The sequence below is a fragment of the Epinephelus lanceolatus genome, chromosome 13, assembly GCF_041903045.1.
Source record: "Epinephelus lanceolatus isolate andai-2023 chromosome 13, ASM4190304v1, whole genome shotgun sequence".
NCBI lineage: Eukaryota > Metazoa > Chordata > Actinopteri > Perciformes > Serranidae > Epinephelus > Epinephelus lanceolatus.
Genome location: NC_135746.1, coordinates 38092040 through 38110280, shown reverse-complemented (window position 1 = coordinate 38110280; position 18241 = coordinate 38092040). Strand labels below are relative to the sequence as shown.

Here is an 18241-nt window from a genome sequence, read left to right as displayed (position 1 = left end):
CAGACACAAACAGTTCTTCAGAATGTGTTCCACTGTAGCAGCTGAACTAAATACATTCCTTAGGCTGCCTAAGCAGGAAATAAATGGGAAATACTCCAGTTAGAGTGGAATCTCTATTCGGCCCATCATATGCATCTACTGTCAAACATTGTACATCACTTTAAGTAGGTTGTTGCTCTCCACATTTATTGTAGGACACTGCGTTAAGTTAAAACTGTTCAATTCAAATACCTCCTCTTAATGTCATCTGGCTTAAAAATGCTTCTGTGCGACTAAAAGTTTTCATGTCTAAATGACATACAGTATGAATATGGATTAGTTAAATTCCAGCAAATTCTGGAAGCAAACATCACAACATCTGTAATAAAAAAAAGCTGAAGCTGAAGAGACGATGGTTTCTTCAACAGGACAATGATTCTAAACACACCTCGAAATCCACAATGGACTACCTCAAGAGGTGCAAGCTGAAGGTTTTGCCATGGCCCTCACAGTCCCCTGACCTAAACATCATTAAAAATCTGTGGATAGACCTCTAAAGAGCAGTGCATGCAAGATGGCCCAATAATCTCACAGAGCTAGAAGCCTTTTGCAGGAAGACTGGGTGAAAATCCCCCAAATAGAATTAAAAGACTCTTAGCTGGTTACAAAGTCTTTTCTTTTTTTGTTATTTTAAACTCTGAAAGATTGAAAAAAAAGTAATCTTTAACTTTTGGCCTTTTGGAAATCAGGTCATCTTTTACTTACTAAGCTATAGGCTACAATAAACTAAATTTTGACCAGGGGTGCCCAAACTTTTGCATGCAACTGTATGTATCATTGTGTGTTTATGCGAATTGTATTTATATATATGTATTTGTAAAAAACATTTGAATCTTACTCTGATGTCATTCATCGCCTTCCTTTTGCAACAACGACAGACACGTAGTGCCCTCTAGTGGACACTGTCATGTAATACCTCTCTCAGAGCTGCACACACAGTGAGTGTTACCATAGCAACCAGTTATCAACAGGCTCATAGTAAAGTAGTTAGCTGTATCGGTACCAGTTAACTGTCTTTAAGTTAAATTACCCTTTGTTGTAAGAAATGTCTCGAGTTCACGCAGAAAGCGTGATTAAAAGCATTATCCGTCGGATAGTGCAGGAGTGCGCAGAGAGAGGACAGGCGGTGTCCGACACTTTGGTGGCGTTCATGGTCAGTAACGTTGAGCTGCCTGGCAAGCTAACGTTAGCTCACTGACTAGTTAACGGTAGCTAACGCTAGCTGGGTGTTAATACTTAATAGTTCCATGCTGTGAGGCTATAATGAATTCTTAAACTTTCTTCATGTCAAACTCCATTTTGGAAACTATCTAACACTACTGCTTTATATCTATTATATTTATGTATTTTATATGTATTTTGTCTTTTAAAATATTTTCAGGCGAAAGCTGTTGTGCTGGACCCAAGAAATGGCTTTCATGTTGATCGAACATTGACCAAACAAGACATCCAGAACCTTGAAGAGGTGAGTCACTATATGAGACTTTATAAAACAGGCTACAGCTAATATTTGTGAATGTAATGAGTTTGTTACCTGAATACCAGTAAGGAAAATATAATTTTATATTTCCATTAAATGCCAGGGTTGTAGCAGGGATTTAGAAACAATAACACATGATGTGCAGTATTTTAATTGTGGAATATAAAATATGATAATAATAATATACAGATTTAATTTATTTAAAATATTGCGCAGTTGGAAATTGCACAGGAATGTTTTTTAATACTGACCCTCAAACAACACTTCCTCTAATGTCTGTCTGCAATGTTTCTTACAGCTGTGCCTGGATAAACTGATGGCAAAGTGCAGCCCATCCCTTGACACAATCAAAATGCAAGTGTATTTTGACATGAATTACACCTCCAGACGTAAGTGTTGCTGTAGGAATTGACATATTATTTCCCCTTCTTTCTAAAATGAGGAATACACAGAATTCTTTTTAGCATGGAATCCTAAGTGATTAATGTTTTGTCATTACAAATGTAGTTTTTGGTGCATATGTTAGCCACTCTAATTTTCATTATCAATAATCATTACCGCTCAAAGTGTCTGTTATTTGTTTGATTAATCTACTATGTATAAAATGTCAGAAAATAGTGAGAGATAATCATGAATTATCAAAGCCCAATCTGTAAATTCCTTCATTTGTCTAGTCAACCTTCTGAAATCCACTATTCCATTTTAGTGCAGAAAAAAAAACAGTAAATCCTTACTTTGTAGAAACTATCAGACAATATTTGATGTTGTCCTTGACAATTAACCAGGACATATGATTGGTTATCAAAAATGTTGATTAATTTTCTGTCCATAAATGCCTTATATCTTCTTAGAGAGGATTATTATTCCTTGTCTACGTGCCTTTAAAGGGAGGGTGAGCAATGTTGAAAGTATCAAATATCACAGTGTTTTTTTTTACCAAATACCTTGACTTTGATCATGATGCTGCACTTTCCAATAAAGCATATTGACTTTGGTATGCTACAGGAATGTCTGGCAGATGCCAAAAACAAGGTTGAAAACATTTTTATTTTATTTGAAATGAGGCTCTGACAAAAAGGATATTTTTAGTATTGAACAGGTACTGCTAAATCTTGGATTTATGGCATTTCACATCAACTACAATGTAATCCTTACTTAAATGATGAGGTCATAGAGCTGGTTCAGTTTATTTAATATCTTCAGAGTATTGTTAAGATTTTACTTATGCTCAGTTTGCAGACACTAAACCTCTCATGCTTGCCTTCATTTGGTTATGTTTGTGCAGGTGAGTTTTTTGAGGAAATCCACCAGGTGGTGGAGTCCAGGCTGAGTGCAGTGAGCAGAGAGATCACTGACAGCAGAGTGAAGACACGGGAGGAATTAGACGCTCTGTACCGTAAAATCATCACCTATATCCAGCTGCGCTCTGGCATGGGCTCACCGACAGATGTCACCAGTGTGCAAGAGGCTGCAGGTAAAGGGCAATGCCGCCCATTTTAACAACTAACAAATGATGTTTCAGTGCCTCAGGCAGCACAAGCTGCCTCTGTGAACTGTACTAGCCTCAAGTATATCAATCAACCAGCGAACTTAACACTTTGAGCTGCCTCTGAAAATAAATGAGGTTCTTTGTGTTAAAATGTGTCGTTTTCACTTTTTTACATGCTAGCTTTTCTAACAAGCATGAACCCAACTGCAGACTTGTTTGGATGCAACAGCTTACACAAAAAACATATGGTTAATGATCCTGAGTGAACTGTAGAATTGTAGTCTGGATTTCTAATCTTCTTCTCTTGTCCCAGCTGCTCTGCAGAGCGTCTTCCCTCAGACTGAACTGGGAACCTTCATGGTGCTCTTAAAGAGGGACAAAGAGCAGCAGCTTAGAGAGCTCACCATGACTGTCACAGGGATCCAACTCTTCAACAAAGCCAGCAAGAAGGGAGCCAAGGAGACTGACATCCAAGAACTAAGTACAGTACACCAGGCAACTGATTAAAAAAAAGAAAGAAAAAAAAGCATGTTACATTACAGACAATAATGTGCCGTTTTTAAAGATAAGGCACATTAGTTTGACACATAAGGCAGAATATTACTTTTTATATGATATAATATAATATGATCATGCACTGCGATTCATTTGGTTAACATGCCACTTCCTTTTACATTCTCTCCACAGTGCCTGCAATTCTTAGTGAAACTCTTCCAGTCACCAGTAAGAAGTTAGAAAAAGAGCTGAGCGTGTCACAGACTTTGGCGTGGAAATACACAGCAGTGCTGGAGAAGCTAACAAAGCCTGACAGTCAGCCTGGAGACCATGATGTGCCCATTGTCCTGCTCAGGCAGGCTCTGTACAATGTCAGGCAGCATGAAGTGTTCCTGAAAATGTTACTGGTGAGGTAACACTAAATTACACTTTGTGTCAATATGGTATTCTCATGTAGCTTACATTTGACACTATTATAATGTGAAGTCATTTTTTAGCTTATTTTTTATATACTTTATTAATCCCCGAGGGGAAATCCCCGTAGTGATGGCCGAATGAAGCCTCATGAAGCATTTCCTTTATTTTCTGAGCCCAATAGATGGCGCTTTTTGTTCAACAAAAGGTTGAAAGCACACTGAATTGCTATTCTTTGAGCCTCTCTCTTTAAATAAAGAGCGCCATCCAGTGGGCTCGAAAATGAAGAAAATGCTTCATGAGGCTTCATGAGGCTTCCATGAGGTCATCACTAGTATTTTGTAAAAGAAGACAGGTGAATTAATCTATTATGTCTATGAGTGACATGTATGGTAAAAATGAATATGTGTTTTCCCTTCACCACCAGGCTGATGCATGTTTATGTGCCAAGCATGTTGAAATCCTGCAGGATGAGTTCTCATCTCAGATAAAGCTGCTGAAACAAACTGTGCAGTCAAAGACAGCTGTGCACACTGCACAAGTTTTTGTAAGTGTCACTGCTGTTATGTCGCTACTGTTATTATGTCTTGGAGGAAAACTGTTAATTCTACAGCTTGATTTTATCATTTTTCATATTGTCTTTCAGCCACTGTTCAAGTCCCTGTCAAAGGTGTGGTGTGGACTTCAGGATGAGGCTGAGCTGCTCAACATCCTCAGTAACATCATGCACAACCTGCAGCCTTTCATTGCCTCTCAGGCCGAGCTTTTTTCGGAGGCTTATTTGGACGGTCTGGTGGATACGTCTGAGGTGAAGACAGACCAACAGAGAATGACTGAGTCGTCAGGTATATCTGATGTCAACAACAGTGAAAGTCCATCTTCCACAAATACAAATAAATTTTGTATACAAAACTGGACTCCAATGAGAAAACATCTCTGTACCAAGTTTACATACTGTAGGTGCTCAGCTTAAATGCGTTTGTTCTTCTTATTATGCCTTATAGATGAGCATATTATTCCAGCTGAGATGAAGAGGCAGGAATGGCTCCTGCCTGAAACAACAGCCAGTTTTAATGAGCTGCCACTACAGTATGATGGAGTCTGTGGCTACACGCTTGTGAACAGAGATGGGCTTCTACTTCCAGGTACCGTTCTCATTACACACCAATGTGTTATTAGTATTTTGATGTTCCTTCTTTGTCAAATAGGGGCATATGGGTAAAGGCCTTAGCATGCTTCAAATAAACGTGGGTACATGGAGTATCTATTCTGGATTACTCTGACATGGCACAAAAGTCATAGCCCCCTCCTGACTGCATTCCATTACCTCTCCACTCTCCATTAATCCGTCCATCTATCCAAATTTGATGGCCAAATGAAGCCTCATGAAGCATTTTCTTTATTTTCTGAGCCCACTAGATGGCGCTTTTTGTTCACCAAAAGGTTGAAAGCACACTGAATTGCTGTTCTTTGAGCCTCTCTCTTTAAACCAAGTGCACCATCTTGTGGACTCATAAAATGAAGAAAATGCTTCATTAGATTTCATTTGGCCATCACTAGATTTCAGGGTGCAAAATCATGGCGTACATACACGACCTAAGGGAGCCAACATGTCCATATCCCCTGCCATGTCCTCAGGTTCATTTTGAGATTTCCAGGCCAGATAAGATATATAATACTTCCAGTGTCTTCTGGGTCACCCCTGGTGTCTCCTCCTGGTCCACACTTTCTTGGCATGGAAAAGTAAATCCAGATTAGGAGGCACATGAGTCAGATGCCTGAACCATAACAACTGGCTCATTTCAGTGTGAAGCAGCGGAAGTTCTGTTTACACACAAGGGGTGTCATTGTCACGACAATAGCGGACCTGTTAAAACCATGGATATATTAATGTGTGTAAAAAACGTCACGATATGAACAGTGGTTTCTGCCTCACAACAAGCCAGAACTCAGCCATGAACAGAGTGGCCTAGTGACCTTTTGACTAGTAACCGGACTGCAGTGTTTCTAGCCCCACCTTTTAGTACCAGATCTGTGTGCTAGGTACCCCAACAGAGGGGTGACCAAATATGGTCATGGTAAGGAACAGTTCCATTCATATCATCCACAACTTTTCACAGTGGAACTGAACTATACGGTACCATACTGCTCGGTGGAAATGGGGCTATATTAATACCAGGTCTAAATGTATTCTGGTTAAACCTAACCTCATAAAACACCCCAAGATAAAAGGCCGTGTGTACACTGGATGGGCAGACTCTCATATTAACCCCTTCTTTCCAGTGCCCTGGCACGGGCTTTCCTAGGAGGGCTGAGTAGTGTGACCCAGGTCATTTGAGTACACCCCTCAGACATTTTTTTAAAAAACAGGAACCACCACCCTGGCTGCTATACCCTGATTTTTCCTCAAGAATTCTATATCTTTATCGTCGTGACGTGTCTTTTTCGTCTCAACACAGTAAATCCTACAAATCTGGATAACGCATTTTACATACATTTTAATCTCTACTTGAAGGCGTTTATGGTGGTGCATTTGATTGAACACACAAAAAGGGAAGTCGTGACTGTAGCGGTAGAAAGTTTCACATCCCCACACATCTGGCCACTCGCCTGCATAAACGGGGCCTGATTGTTGGATTGTCTGTTTTGGTATGTTGTCACAATTGTCAAACACAGTCCTGCAGAATTCTGTTGTCAGAAAGAACATGTCAGATGCTGTAAGATGATCCAGCAAGCACTTCATTTGGAGCATACTGACACCTTACAAATTAACAAATGTGTTTGGGACACATTAACCAATTCTTTTCCATGTATATGTAAGATGTCATAGTAATATCATTTATTTCCTTCAATCTTATTCACAATATGTAAATTCTGATTTAAAGGACACTCCATGATTAGCATTCTTAATCCAGTGTCTTAAGTCTATGCAGTTTGGAATATTAGGCATTTTTGTTGCAGGTAATCCACACATTGGAGTCCTCAAACATGAGGAGAAGCTCTATGTTTTTAGTTCCAAAGAAGCTGCGTTAAAATTTGCCTCCAGTCCAGACGACTTCATTGCAGAGGTGGCAGAGAAAGCCAAGCATTCCCCTGAGCTCATCCAGCTCCTCAAACTCCACCAGCAGTTTTCCTGCGTCAGTCCTTACCCAGAGGTTAGCAGCTTCATCCATGCTGAGTATTGTAAAAGCACATCCTTCAGTTACACAGCTTCACCACACAAGTCTCAAAGTTTGGACACCTTTAATATACAGTATGTGTAGATAGTTGTGAGAATAGAATACATTCTATTATGGCAATCACATGTAAGATTCATTATTTTTATTAATGCATTATATAGTTTATTACTACATCTAGTGGTAGTATTGAGAATGATACTGTGGGTGAAAACACTGCTTGACACTACCTGCCCAGGAACTCACACTCCAGACTCACTTGTTGCCTTGTGGTCTTGCAGATGCAGCCAGGAGAGAGTTTATTGGTAAAACCCATCACCAAGTGTGAGGGCGGCACACAGACAGACCTTCACCCAGTGGAGACAAACATCGTCAAGTCATATGAGTGGAATGAGTGGGAGCTGCGGAGAAAAGCCATCAAACTGGTGAGCCACAATTCACTAGATGCAGGTCTGTGTGATGTGAATGAATCATTGTCACTGTGCATTATTGGGAAGAAAACCTTTTCAACTTGTCTAACATCATACATCACATCAGGAACTGTATTTATTGGCACTATATTAAGTGTAAAAGAGAAGAGAAATGTTTTTAAATGTGATAATTCCAGGCAGATCTGCGGACCAAAGTGACACACTCAGTGCAGACTGACCTCAGCCACATGAGACGGGAAAACGTCACTCAGACCTGGCTGCCCAAGAACGCTGCCTGTCAAAGCAAAAGAGCCAGTGAGAGCAACGTGCCCAAACCTCAGACCTACCTGGCTGGTCTGAGGGGACAAAGAGACGGACACGTGGTCAAAACAAACCTGACCAGGTCTGTGGATGAAAAATGAAGGTGTCCAAACAACAGTTAATGCAAGTACATTGTTGTCTTTATTCATCTTGGTCCTGTGTTACTTGACGAGGACAGGAGGAGTCTGCACACAAGGACAAAAGCAGGGCCAGATAAAGTAGCAGTTTCAAGTGTTCCTCACATGCATTTATTGAATTGTATGCATTATGTATGTAAAGCTATGGCTTTCAGAGCTTTTCAAAATGGCTGATTTAAATGCAAGCACATTAATAGGTTAGTAAGCTGTTCAGGCTGGAACGTAAGACAAGCACAACCCCCATAACCTAGTCAAAAATCCTGTACAAGTTTGGCCCAATGCATTATGGTTAGAAACACTGAATGTAAACATTGTTTACAAGAAAACTTCAAGGTAACATTAGGAAGACCACTGCATGTTGTGATGAATTCATGAAGAAAACTGTTTTTCATGCCTCCATGGTGAACAGAGAATCCGAAAATAGCAATGAACAGTGGTTACCGGCGATCACATTTAGCCTAATAACAGCAAAACTATATCAAAACATCTGTTTCCAAACTCTCACACAACTCGTGTAGAATAATCCTTGTCACATTTATCAAGTCATAGCTCAGTACTTCCCAAACACATGCCTTTTCACTAAAATGCCTGAGAGTAGCGTACCCTGGGCGTGCCTGAGCACTAGCATGCATATGAGCTCTGCTTGAGCAAATTTCAAACGACACACATGCCTAGGCACATTACTTGGCTGCGCATGAGACTGTTTGCACTGATGTGTTTTAAATAGTTAAGGTGTGAAAATGCACAAGTTTGGGAAGTCCCAAGTCTGAGTTTACAACTGAATAAATGAGACTTATTATTATACTGCACAAGTTGTGTGAGGGTTTGTAAACAGACATGGCCTCCATTTACTTCAATCCATGAAGAACGTTTGCCTTTTTTGGATTCTCCGTCAACATGGAGGCATGCGAGAAAAACAATATCTTCATGAATCATTCCCTAAATAAATTATTGTGTCCAAATGGACATTCTCACTATTTTTACTGAAAATGAGTGGTGCTAACAAGGCTCGGAGCTAACAAGCAACAGCCTGGTCATTCTGTTTCCATTAAGCAAGTAGAGATACAGAGGTATCTGCTGATGTACCACCAGACTAGATAGTAGCATCTTTCCTCAGGCTGTAAGACTCCTCAACTCCTCCCCTGTACTCCATCATAAAACATAGTTTTAACATCCAACATGTTCTGTTTATTTCTTGTGTAGCATAAAGGGAATACATCTCCCATATCTGTGCGCAACCCTGCTATGTAGAATGACAGAAAATGAACCTTGTAAATTAGGCTCTAAGGTCTTGATGACATCATCAGGGTTATTTTGTCAGAATTCACGAAGCTCCATTTCACAAAGTTTTCAGATTTTTTTCTTTTTTTAATTAATCTTTTTTCCCCTAATTTCTCCTTGAGTGTTGTATAGTTGTATGGTTTTATCTCCTTGCTGTCTTTGTATCTGCTCCTGAATTGTAAAGCACTTGCACTGCATTCTGCAGCTATATAAATAAAAGTTCATTCATTCATTACTCCAGGGCGACATTAAAGACCCTATACAGTCCACATCATGAGGACTCAACTGCAGGTTATCATATTTAAATGTCATTTCTCAAGGAGAGATCATGTTTGAACTGTATGTTGTGTGTGTGTGTGTGTGTGTGTGTGTGAAGGCTGTTTTAATATTAGACTGTACAAATTTAGCCCTTGTGCTGGGGGCGCTGTTTTCTGTAACGTGATAGCGAGACTGCCAGAAGCTGACTTTGACAGGAGACATACACTGGTTATCACAGTCAGTGACTAATAAACAGTTATGTTCCTATAAAGTGAGCAAGATGAGTGAGGGAGCAGAGCTGCTGCTGCAGCTGAAACACAGAGCTGGCTGCTGTATAGACGAAGCCGAAGCAAAGCTCCACAGCCTCAGTAAGGACATATGGAGCTGTCCGGAGCTGGCTTATGAGGAAAGCAAGTCTCATGACAGACTGGTAGCGTTTTTCAGTCAGGAAGAAGGCTGGAAGGTGGACGCTCACTTCAAACTGCACACTGCATTTCGAGCCACTTGGAGAAGTGGAGGCAGCGGGCGGGGCGACGTGGTCAACGTGGGTTTCCTGTGTGAGTACGACGCCCTGCCTGGTATTGGACACGCGTGTGGACACAACTTGATAGCTGAGGTTGGAGCTGCTGCGGCTCTGGGGCTCAAAGCTGTGCTGGAAAACACGCACAGTGAGCTTCCTGTGCAGGTGCAGGTAGGACCACTGCACAATATGTTATAATGAAGTAGGTACATACTTTTATGAAGTTCACGTCAAGTTTGGAACAGTTTTCTTTTTTATGAATGAAGTCTTGTAGTTTGATTTGTTTGGACAGGTCAATTTAACATCCACCTGAAGATATTAGTCTCTTCTGAAGAAGCAGGGCAGGGAGACAAAACAGGGAACTGAGACAAAACAGTAATTACAGTGCAGTCCATGTTGTTAAACTTGGGCTGTCGCTGTTAAAAGAGTTGACAGCTTTAATTTGAGGCTGTTTCCATCAGATGAACAGCCATTTTAGTACATAGTTCCCCCATTTTAGGGCACCAGAAGGAGTTGGGAAAATTAAAATAACCTGAAAATTAAGTCACCACTTTTAATATTTGGTGTAAAGGGTCAATTCAGATTGTTTTTGAAGGGGGGTTGTTTGAGGTACCTATCTATAGTCTGTATTACCTACAGTAGATGTCAGTCAGCACACCCCCAGATTGGAGAAGCAGACAGGAGTACCGACATGTAAACTCAGCAATGAACTGCTGTGGATGGGGGCAACTGGATTTTTTGCCACTCAGTTTAGCTATATTAAAAATATTTTCACCCCTTTACCTTGCTGTCAGACAGCCCTTTCCTTTGGCACTACATTTCTTAACAGTAGAACCTCCACACTTCTCTGTATTTTTTCCCATTTAGTCTCTGTCTTCAAAAATTCTTCTTTTGTATACTCTGGTTAATGAAGGTATCCGATTGTCTCCACAGTGAATGGCATTTTGTTGTTGTCATAATCACTCAGTAATACCATGTGCAGCACAGTTGAGCTTATGTGTAGGAATATGGAAGTTCTACAGCTGAGAAAATGAAGTGCCAAAAGAAAGAGGCCATCTGACAGCAATAGGGTTGCGACCTTTCACATTTGAACCGACACCATGAATACAGTACCAGTACCCAACGGTACCTTTTTACCTTTACCCTACCTTTACTCTTTCTGTTATAACAAAAATGTCATTTCTGTAGTCTGAACAAGCTACAGTCAACAAGTGATTCTGCTTCTCTGCTTTTTTTCTAATCACACAGAAAGCTAAGTCTCTATCTGACTGCTTGCTTGTATGTATGTATGTGTGTGTGTGTGTGTGTGTGTGTGTGTATGTTTGTGTGTGTGTGCATGTGTCCGCTTGCCTCTCTCACTCTCTGTTTAGACACAACTGACAAATAGCCAATGTGGAATAAGAAAGTTATTTAAAAAAACACAATCATAAACAGCAGTGATACTCTGCTATTTCCAGAGAAAATAGGACAGAAAACAGACCAGATAGACTGAAACTATCAGCACCGCAGCAAAAGTTTCAGCTTGCTCCTTGGTCGGCCAGCTTCCCTGCTTTTAGCATTTTCCTGTCCACTCCTGTCTGAACCTGGGGGCTCTGCAGAGCTCCATACTCTACGCCACTAAGTGCCCAGATGCTGGCCACAGAGTTTCCCATAAATTGGTAGTAGTACCAACGTACCCTCGGTACCCCTAAAACTACAGAGTTTGTTACCCCACAGACAGCAAGGTAAAGCAGTAAAAATATACACTTAAATATGCACTATGTACTTTTAAATTGATAGTTGTTTTTTTTAGGTGGCTGGAATACGTTTGGTTGCCGCCATCCACAGCAGTACATTACTTTGCCTTTGTGGCAGTACTCCTCCCTGCTTCTCCAAATGGAGATACACTGGCTATGGATAAGCCTCCTTCATACAACTCCACGGAATCTAAACTATCTAAACTATCCCTTTGTTCCTACAAACCATTGCTTTGCAGTCAGTAACTGTCCGAAATTTCTGATCAGCAGACATCAGCAGACACTTGGTATGTTCCCTGACAGGGTTCTGCCAGCTTTTCGTCTTGCTTGTTTTTGGGGGAGGTTCGCTTTACGTCTGGTTCTCAGAAAGTGGATTAAGCTCTCAGGTAACTGACAGTTTGGAACATCCAACAGGCCATTAAAACTCCTGGGTTGTCCTCTCTTTATGTTTAAGCCTGCTGTTTTGCTGCGTTGGGAGACTGTTAAAAAAAGGAACTACTGTATGAATCCTACACCATTTACCCAGTATCAATGACACCTTCAGTACATAAAGAAAAAAGTTCCAAGACAGATTTCCTGTTGTATAGGCAGCAATTGATATCCATACATTGTTATGCAGTATTAAAAACAAATGGTGACTTGAAACTTGTTTGAGTCAGAGCACTGATGTGAAGAGTTTACCTTTTTGTGACAGTTATGTTGTCATTTGGTACTATTCCAACACATTCACTGCTGACTGCTGAAAAACATACATGGTGTGTTCTAAACCAGGCCCAAGATATACATCCAGCAAACATGAACATTCTGCAGTGGTGTGAACTTTCTGTGCTACAAAGGTTGCTGTACAGCAGCTATGTCTCTTGCTGAACTTACAGTATCTCCACAGGTGACGGTGCTGGGAACACCAGCCGAGGAGGATGGTGGAGGTAAAATTGACATGATAAGGGAGGGAGCATTTGAGGGCCTGGATGTGGTGTTTATGGCTCACCCATCAAAAGAGGATGCCCCATACCTACCCTGTGTGGCTGTGCAAGAGTAAGTTTTATTAAAGTACACATTTCCTGTATGAATATGTTTCAGCTTTCTGTTTGTTGTGTATGCTGCATGCAGTGTTCTTTACTGGAGGCCTGGTAATGTGATATGGTATGTTGTGCTTTATGTAAATTCTTTGTTATATATGCCATTAGTATGGTGGCCCACTGTGGTGTAGTGGTAGATAATGAGGTGGGTGCAGGGGCGTAAATATAGAAAGTGCAGGCAGTGCGGTAGCGCTGGGGCTGGTGTTTAAGGAAGAACTCACATTAAATCAAAAATGGTGTGATTTTCTACATATGCCCTCAAAAAGGCCAACCTATCTCCATCATGGTTTTCTGTCTTTGTAAAATAGTATCAGTCTATAACAAAATTATATGCTTATTCAACATAAACCATAAAAAACTATAGTTTAACTAATGTCATATGTATGTTTATCTTGTCCAATATCAGGTCTCTGTTTAATCATGTAATGAGATGATGCAATTTACAGTAGCTAGTTTCGGTGCAAAATCTCCAAAACAGACAAGCGGGGCACGTGTGCAAGCTGATATAAAGCAGCAGTAAGACACACTGTTGGTAAAATGTATATATGCCTAAAACCTTGTGTGTAGACAAGCAGTCTGAGAAAAAAAAACCCACTTGTCTCTTATGTCAGTCACTGTAAGGCATCCTGTGGAGATTTCTTGCAAACAAACAAGAGTTATGTTCTCATTAATTGTTTCTCACTTAAAGGAAAACTTTGGCATTTTTCAATCTGGACCCCATTTTCCTGTGTAAATTGGTCAAAGAGAGTGATGTGAACAACAATCTTTGACACTAGTCCATTATTGAGCAAGTGGGCAGCGGCCGGCTGCTGTGGAACGAGCTGCAATGGAGGCACATGGGGCAATTGAACATCATCACTGTATATCCATTAAAAGAGGTTATTTTTGCCACAGAGCAGCTCAGATTGTTATTATAAGTGTCTGAAGTGTCTCTTTACCTTTCACCTGATCCGGTCTCTTATTTCCTCATAAAGCAGAAGTCTTGTTTTGAAATGTCACAAGATGTCATGCAGGAACACAGAACCAACCAGAAGCAGAGAGACTGAAGTGTGTTTTGTCTTGTGTTTTCCAGAGTAACTATAAAGTATCGAGGTAAGGCGTCTCATGCCTCAGCCTACCCCTGGGAGGGAATCAATGCGTTGGATGCAGCGGTGCTGTGCTACAACAACCTGTCTGTGCTCAGACAGCAGATGAAGCCAGACTGGAGAGTTCATGGTAAACAACTGATGAACCTCTACACTCATGTGCTGTTGTGAGGAGTTTAGTTAGCTCTGATTAAATCATGTTGTGTTGTGCAGGTATCATAAAGCATGGTGGAGAGAAACCAAACATCATCCCTGCCTACACTGAGCTGGAGTACTACCTGAGAACCCCCTCACGTGCTGAGCTTTCTGTCCTGAAGACAAAAGCTGAGATGTGTTTTAGATCAGCTGCTGTGGCCACCGGCTGTGATGTAAACAAACAAACAAACAAACCCACAATATGATGATTTTCCAGAACCGCATTCCTAAACTGTGTTCTAATAATAAATGTTTAAACCTGCCTTAAACTTTAAACTGCAGCTAAGCTAATGACTCTGATAATAAGGTTGAAAACAACATTTCATTGAAAGGATTTATAGTTCAGTCCTACTGAAAGTCATGGAGCTTTATCTCTCTTTCAGGTTGAAGTAGAGTTTGCAAGAAATACATATGACAACATACTGCGTAATGCTACACTGGAGGATCTGTGTGAGAAAAACGGCACAGCTCTGGGAATGGACTTCACCACGGATGAAGATGTTCTCAAGAATGAATCTGGTACGTGTATGTCTTCTGTGTCCCAGAACAGCTCTGTAACAGACACACAGTGCTCACAGGAAAGTCATGTTTCGTGACCTTCTTATACACTTTACAGTGTACTTACTTCCCGTATAAAGGTAGTTATTTTAACTGAAAACAGGATCTTTTTCTGCATATAATCAATTAGTTTGGGTGCATAAACCCAACCGTGCCACCAACATGTAATTTAACACATTATGGATCACAAATATGTAATGCGGTGTTAAGAGTCATTTCACATATTCCTGTGAACTCATGTTAGAGTTGACCGTGAAGAGGCAAGAGGCTGTGTCACAAATTGCCCTAAAAAAAAAATTAAGACACATACTCTGAATGCGCAGAATACATGTCCAAAAAATGTTCCTAAAACTCAAATAATTTCAGCACACACCACGTCTAAATCAGAATGAGGCCTAATTTGGAATATCAGAATAACAGAATCTGCTGTTGACATGACCTGCATCAAATTCAGAATACTGTCATATTCGGAATAATAGTGGAATATTAGCGTGCATGTAAACATAGTTACTGATGTCCCTGTTGACCCCCTCTGTCTTCTCTCCTCTCTGTTATCTACAGGCTCCACAGACTTTGGCAATGTGTCATATGTAGTTCCAGGCATCCACCCATACTTTTACATTGGTTCTAATGCTTTGAACCACACAGAGGAATACACTGTTGCTGCTGGTATGTGACCTACCCTGCCTCACAAACACATAATACTTTAGTCTTTGAATGGTTAATTCCTCCAACTTGACATTTGAGATCAAAGATATTGAAATATTGCCATATTGCCTTGTGCTAGTTTGTTGTTGACTAATGCTGATATGTGTTTGTATGGCTGACAGCGTGTTTGTGACTCTGTTTCAGGTGATGACAGAGCTCAGTTCTACACCCTGAGGACTGCCAAGGCTCTGGCCATGACGGCCCTGGATGTGCTGCTGCGTCCAGAGCTGCTGCAGAGGGTGAAGCAGGAGTTCACTGAGGCCACACTGAAGGAGGACAGGATGCTTACGGGGGAGCACACAGAGCAGACTGCAAAACACTGATGATCTCCCCTGCAGTCTCAGGAGGACTTATTCCTGTTGTTAAATGGAGCATCCAGGGTTGAAGAATACTCTGCTGCAGCTGAGCCTTTTTTATCACAATTCTTTAATTTTGACCAGGTGAATCTGAATACTGCAGGGTGGAGGCGTGCAGCTACTGTGGACTCTGCTTTTACGCAAAATGACAATTTGTTTTACTCTGTGTTTTGATGTGTTGATATTGTTGCTCTGACATAAATGTACTTTCACTAACAAGTTAAAACACAGAACACAGTCATGGTGAATCATGAGAAAACCATATTGTTCAGCTATTGTTGTTATGGGTTCTGGGTTGGGTTTAAAAGAGTAATGCACATTAAGACAAAAATAAGTATACAGTACCTTAAATGCATTCTTACCCTGAAACATGCCAGTCATGTGACACCGTGCTATGTCCGTTTATATACAGTCTAGGAGCTGCACACAAGGTAATAATATCATGGTGATAATATGATAACAATAAACAAAAGTGAATAGCTACCCCATTATATGCAAGTGGCCTTACACATATGAACAATACCAAGGAGTAAAGATGACAGCCATGGATCAGAGGTCATACTGTAAGTTCACATGAGGCCAAGCCAGGCCCCCTGGACAGTGTACTGGGTTTTGAAGCCAATTTTTGTAGTGACCAAACAGTGGAATTACTATTTCTGGTTCCATCACTTGATGCCATTGGGCCCAAAATGCCTCTCTCCCATATTTACCTTTTGAATGGTATGCCTGTAAATCAGTGGATGCATTTTTTATAAGCATCATAACCTCAGTGAAATGACTGGGGAAAGCCCCATCAGAATTGGATCCATTGGGTCCGATTACATTTAGAAAGTCTAGGAGAGCTGCACAAGTAATGTTACATTGTTAAGTCCCCATTCCAATAAGCAGAGCGCTAAAGCGGAAGTAAGCTACCAGGCCAGTAGAGGTCTCTAGTGTACCTGCTCTATGGGCCCAATGATGAGGAAGCAGTGCCAAAAATCTGGGTAATTTTCATAGATTGAAAAAATTAACTAAATAACGGATCCCAAGATGGTGCCTATTCATCTCAGTGATAGAAAGTTGAGTTTACAAGAACTTATCTTGAAATTATAAGATAAGGTGTCTTTTTTTAAATTCTGTGCCCTGGCATAGGCTATCCCCAGGAGGGCTGAGTAGTGTGATACCCAGGTCATCTGAGTATGCCCTTTGGGCCCTTTTTAGATGAACCGGAACCACCACCCTGTCTTACCAGACCCCAGTCTCTCTTCAAGAATTTATTTATTGTAGTCTTGGTGTGTGTTTTTATTCACAACACAATGAATCTTACAAATCTGGATAATGGTGTACGCACTTCTAGTCTCTCCTTTAAGGCAGTCATGGTGGTGGTTGTGCACACGAAAAGAGACGTTGTTGACTGTATTGGTAGAGAGAAGAGTTCAAATGGTGCCTATTTACACCTCTGCAATTCTGGCCGCATGTTTGCCTCAACTGGACCTGATTGTTGGATTGTCTCTTCTGGTATGTTACAAGACACAGCCCTTCCCAATTCTACCGTCAGAAAGAGCATTTCAAAATGGCAGAAAAAGCAAAGCATTCCCCTGAACTCATCCAGCTCCTAAAACTCCACCAGCAGTTTTCCTGCATCAGTCCTTACCCAGAGGTTAGTACTCTCAAAGCACATCCTTCAGTTACACAGCCACAGCTTCACCACACAAGTCCCAAAGTTTGGACACCTTTAATATACAGTATGTGTAGATAGCTGTGAGCACACACACTTAGAATACATTGTATTATAGCAATCACTAAGATTCATTATTCTTATTTATGCATTTATATAGATTATTACTACATCTAGTATTGGTAAAAAAAGAACATCACCAAGTGTGAGGGCGGCACACAGACAGACCTTCACCCAGTGGAGACAAACATCGTCAAGTCATATGAGTGGAATGAGTGGGAGCTGCGGAGAAAAGCCATCAAACTGGTGAGCCACAATTCACTAGATGCAGGTCTGTGTGATGTGAATGAATCATTGTCACTGTGCATTATTGGGAAGAAAACCTTTTCAACTTGTCTAACATCATACATCACATCAGGAACTGTATTTATTGGCACTATATTAAGTGTAAAAGAGAAGAGAAATGTTTTTAAATGTGATAATTCCAGGCAGATCTGCGGACCAAAGTGACACACTCAGTGCAGACTGACCTCAGCCACATGAGACGGGAAAACGTCACTCAGACCTGGCTGCCCAAGAACGCTGCCTGTCAAAGCAAAAGAGAGCAACGTGCCCAAACCTCAGACCTACCTGGCTGGTCTGAGGGGACAAAGAGACGGACACATGGTCAAAACAAACCTGACCAGGTCTGTGGATGAATAAATCATTTTATGTTGCTTAAAATAAAAAATAATGTAAGCATGTTATTGTTTCATTCATCTTGGTCCTGTGTTACTTGATGAGGACTGGAGGAGTCTGTACACAGCTGTATAAATGACAAAGCAGGACCAGATAATACACATGCATT

At 40.9% G+C, this 18241-nt stretch overlaps 2 protein-coding genes across 2 annotated transcripts; both read left to right on the top strand.

The window, feature by feature from the left end:
- Positions 1-992: 992 nt before the first annotated feature.
- On the top strand, positions 993-9482 carry cfap206 (cilia and flagella associated protein 206). Its single transcript, XM_033648375.2, has 12 exons — positions 993-1192; positions 1421-1504; positions 1818-1908; positions 2805-2993; positions 3322-3489; positions 3696-3910; positions 4345-4464; positions 4564-4762; positions 4922-5062; positions 6879-7072; positions 7375-7518; positions 7701-9482. The coding sequence occupies exons 1-12, from the start codon at positions 1085-1087 to the stop codon at positions 7923-7925; spliced, it is 1878 nt and encodes a 625-aa protein (XP_033504266.2). The 5' UTR covers positions 993-1084; the 3' UTR covers positions 7926-9482.
- Positions 9483-9686: 204 nt separating this feature from the next.
- LOC117271018 (xaa-Arg dipeptidase-like) lies at positions 9687-16175 on the top strand. The gene is made up of 7 exons (XM_033649087.2): positions 9687-10191; positions 12643-12791; positions 13908-14050; positions 14134-14288; positions 14499-14634; positions 15235-15342; positions 15526-16175. Exons 1-7 carry the CDS (start codon positions 9781-9783, stop codon positions 15702-15704), a joined length of 1281 nt encoding a protein of 426 aa, XP_033504978.2. The 5' UTR covers positions 9687-9780; the 3' UTR covers positions 15705-16175.
- Positions 16176-18241: the final 2066 nt, after the last annotated feature.

Coding starts and splice junctions, on each gene's coding strand:
- cfap206 (XM_033648375.2), top strand. CDS start 1,085: ATGTCTCGAGTTCACGCAGAAAGCGTGATTAAAAGCATTATCCGTCGG. Junction 2,994..3,321: donor CAGTGTGCAAGAGGCTGCAG/GTAAAGGGCAAT, acceptor CTCTTGTCCCAG/CTGCTCTGCAGAGCGTCTTC. Junction 7,519..7,700: donor GGAGAAAAGCCATCAAACTG/GTGAGCCACAAT, acceptor TGATAATTCCAG/GCAGATCTGCGGACCAAAGT.
- LOC117271018 (XM_033649087.2), top strand. CDS start 9,781: ATGAGTGAGGGAGCAGAGCTGCTGCTGCAGCTGAAACACAGAGCTGGC. Junction 10,192..12,642: donor AGCTTCCTGTGCAGGTGCAG/GTAGGACCACTG, acceptor GTATCTCCACAG/GTGACGGTGCTGGGAACACC. Junction 14,635..15,234: donor TGTTCTCAAGAATGAATCTG/GTACGTGTATGT, acceptor TGTTATCTACAG/GCTCCACAGACTTTGGCAAT.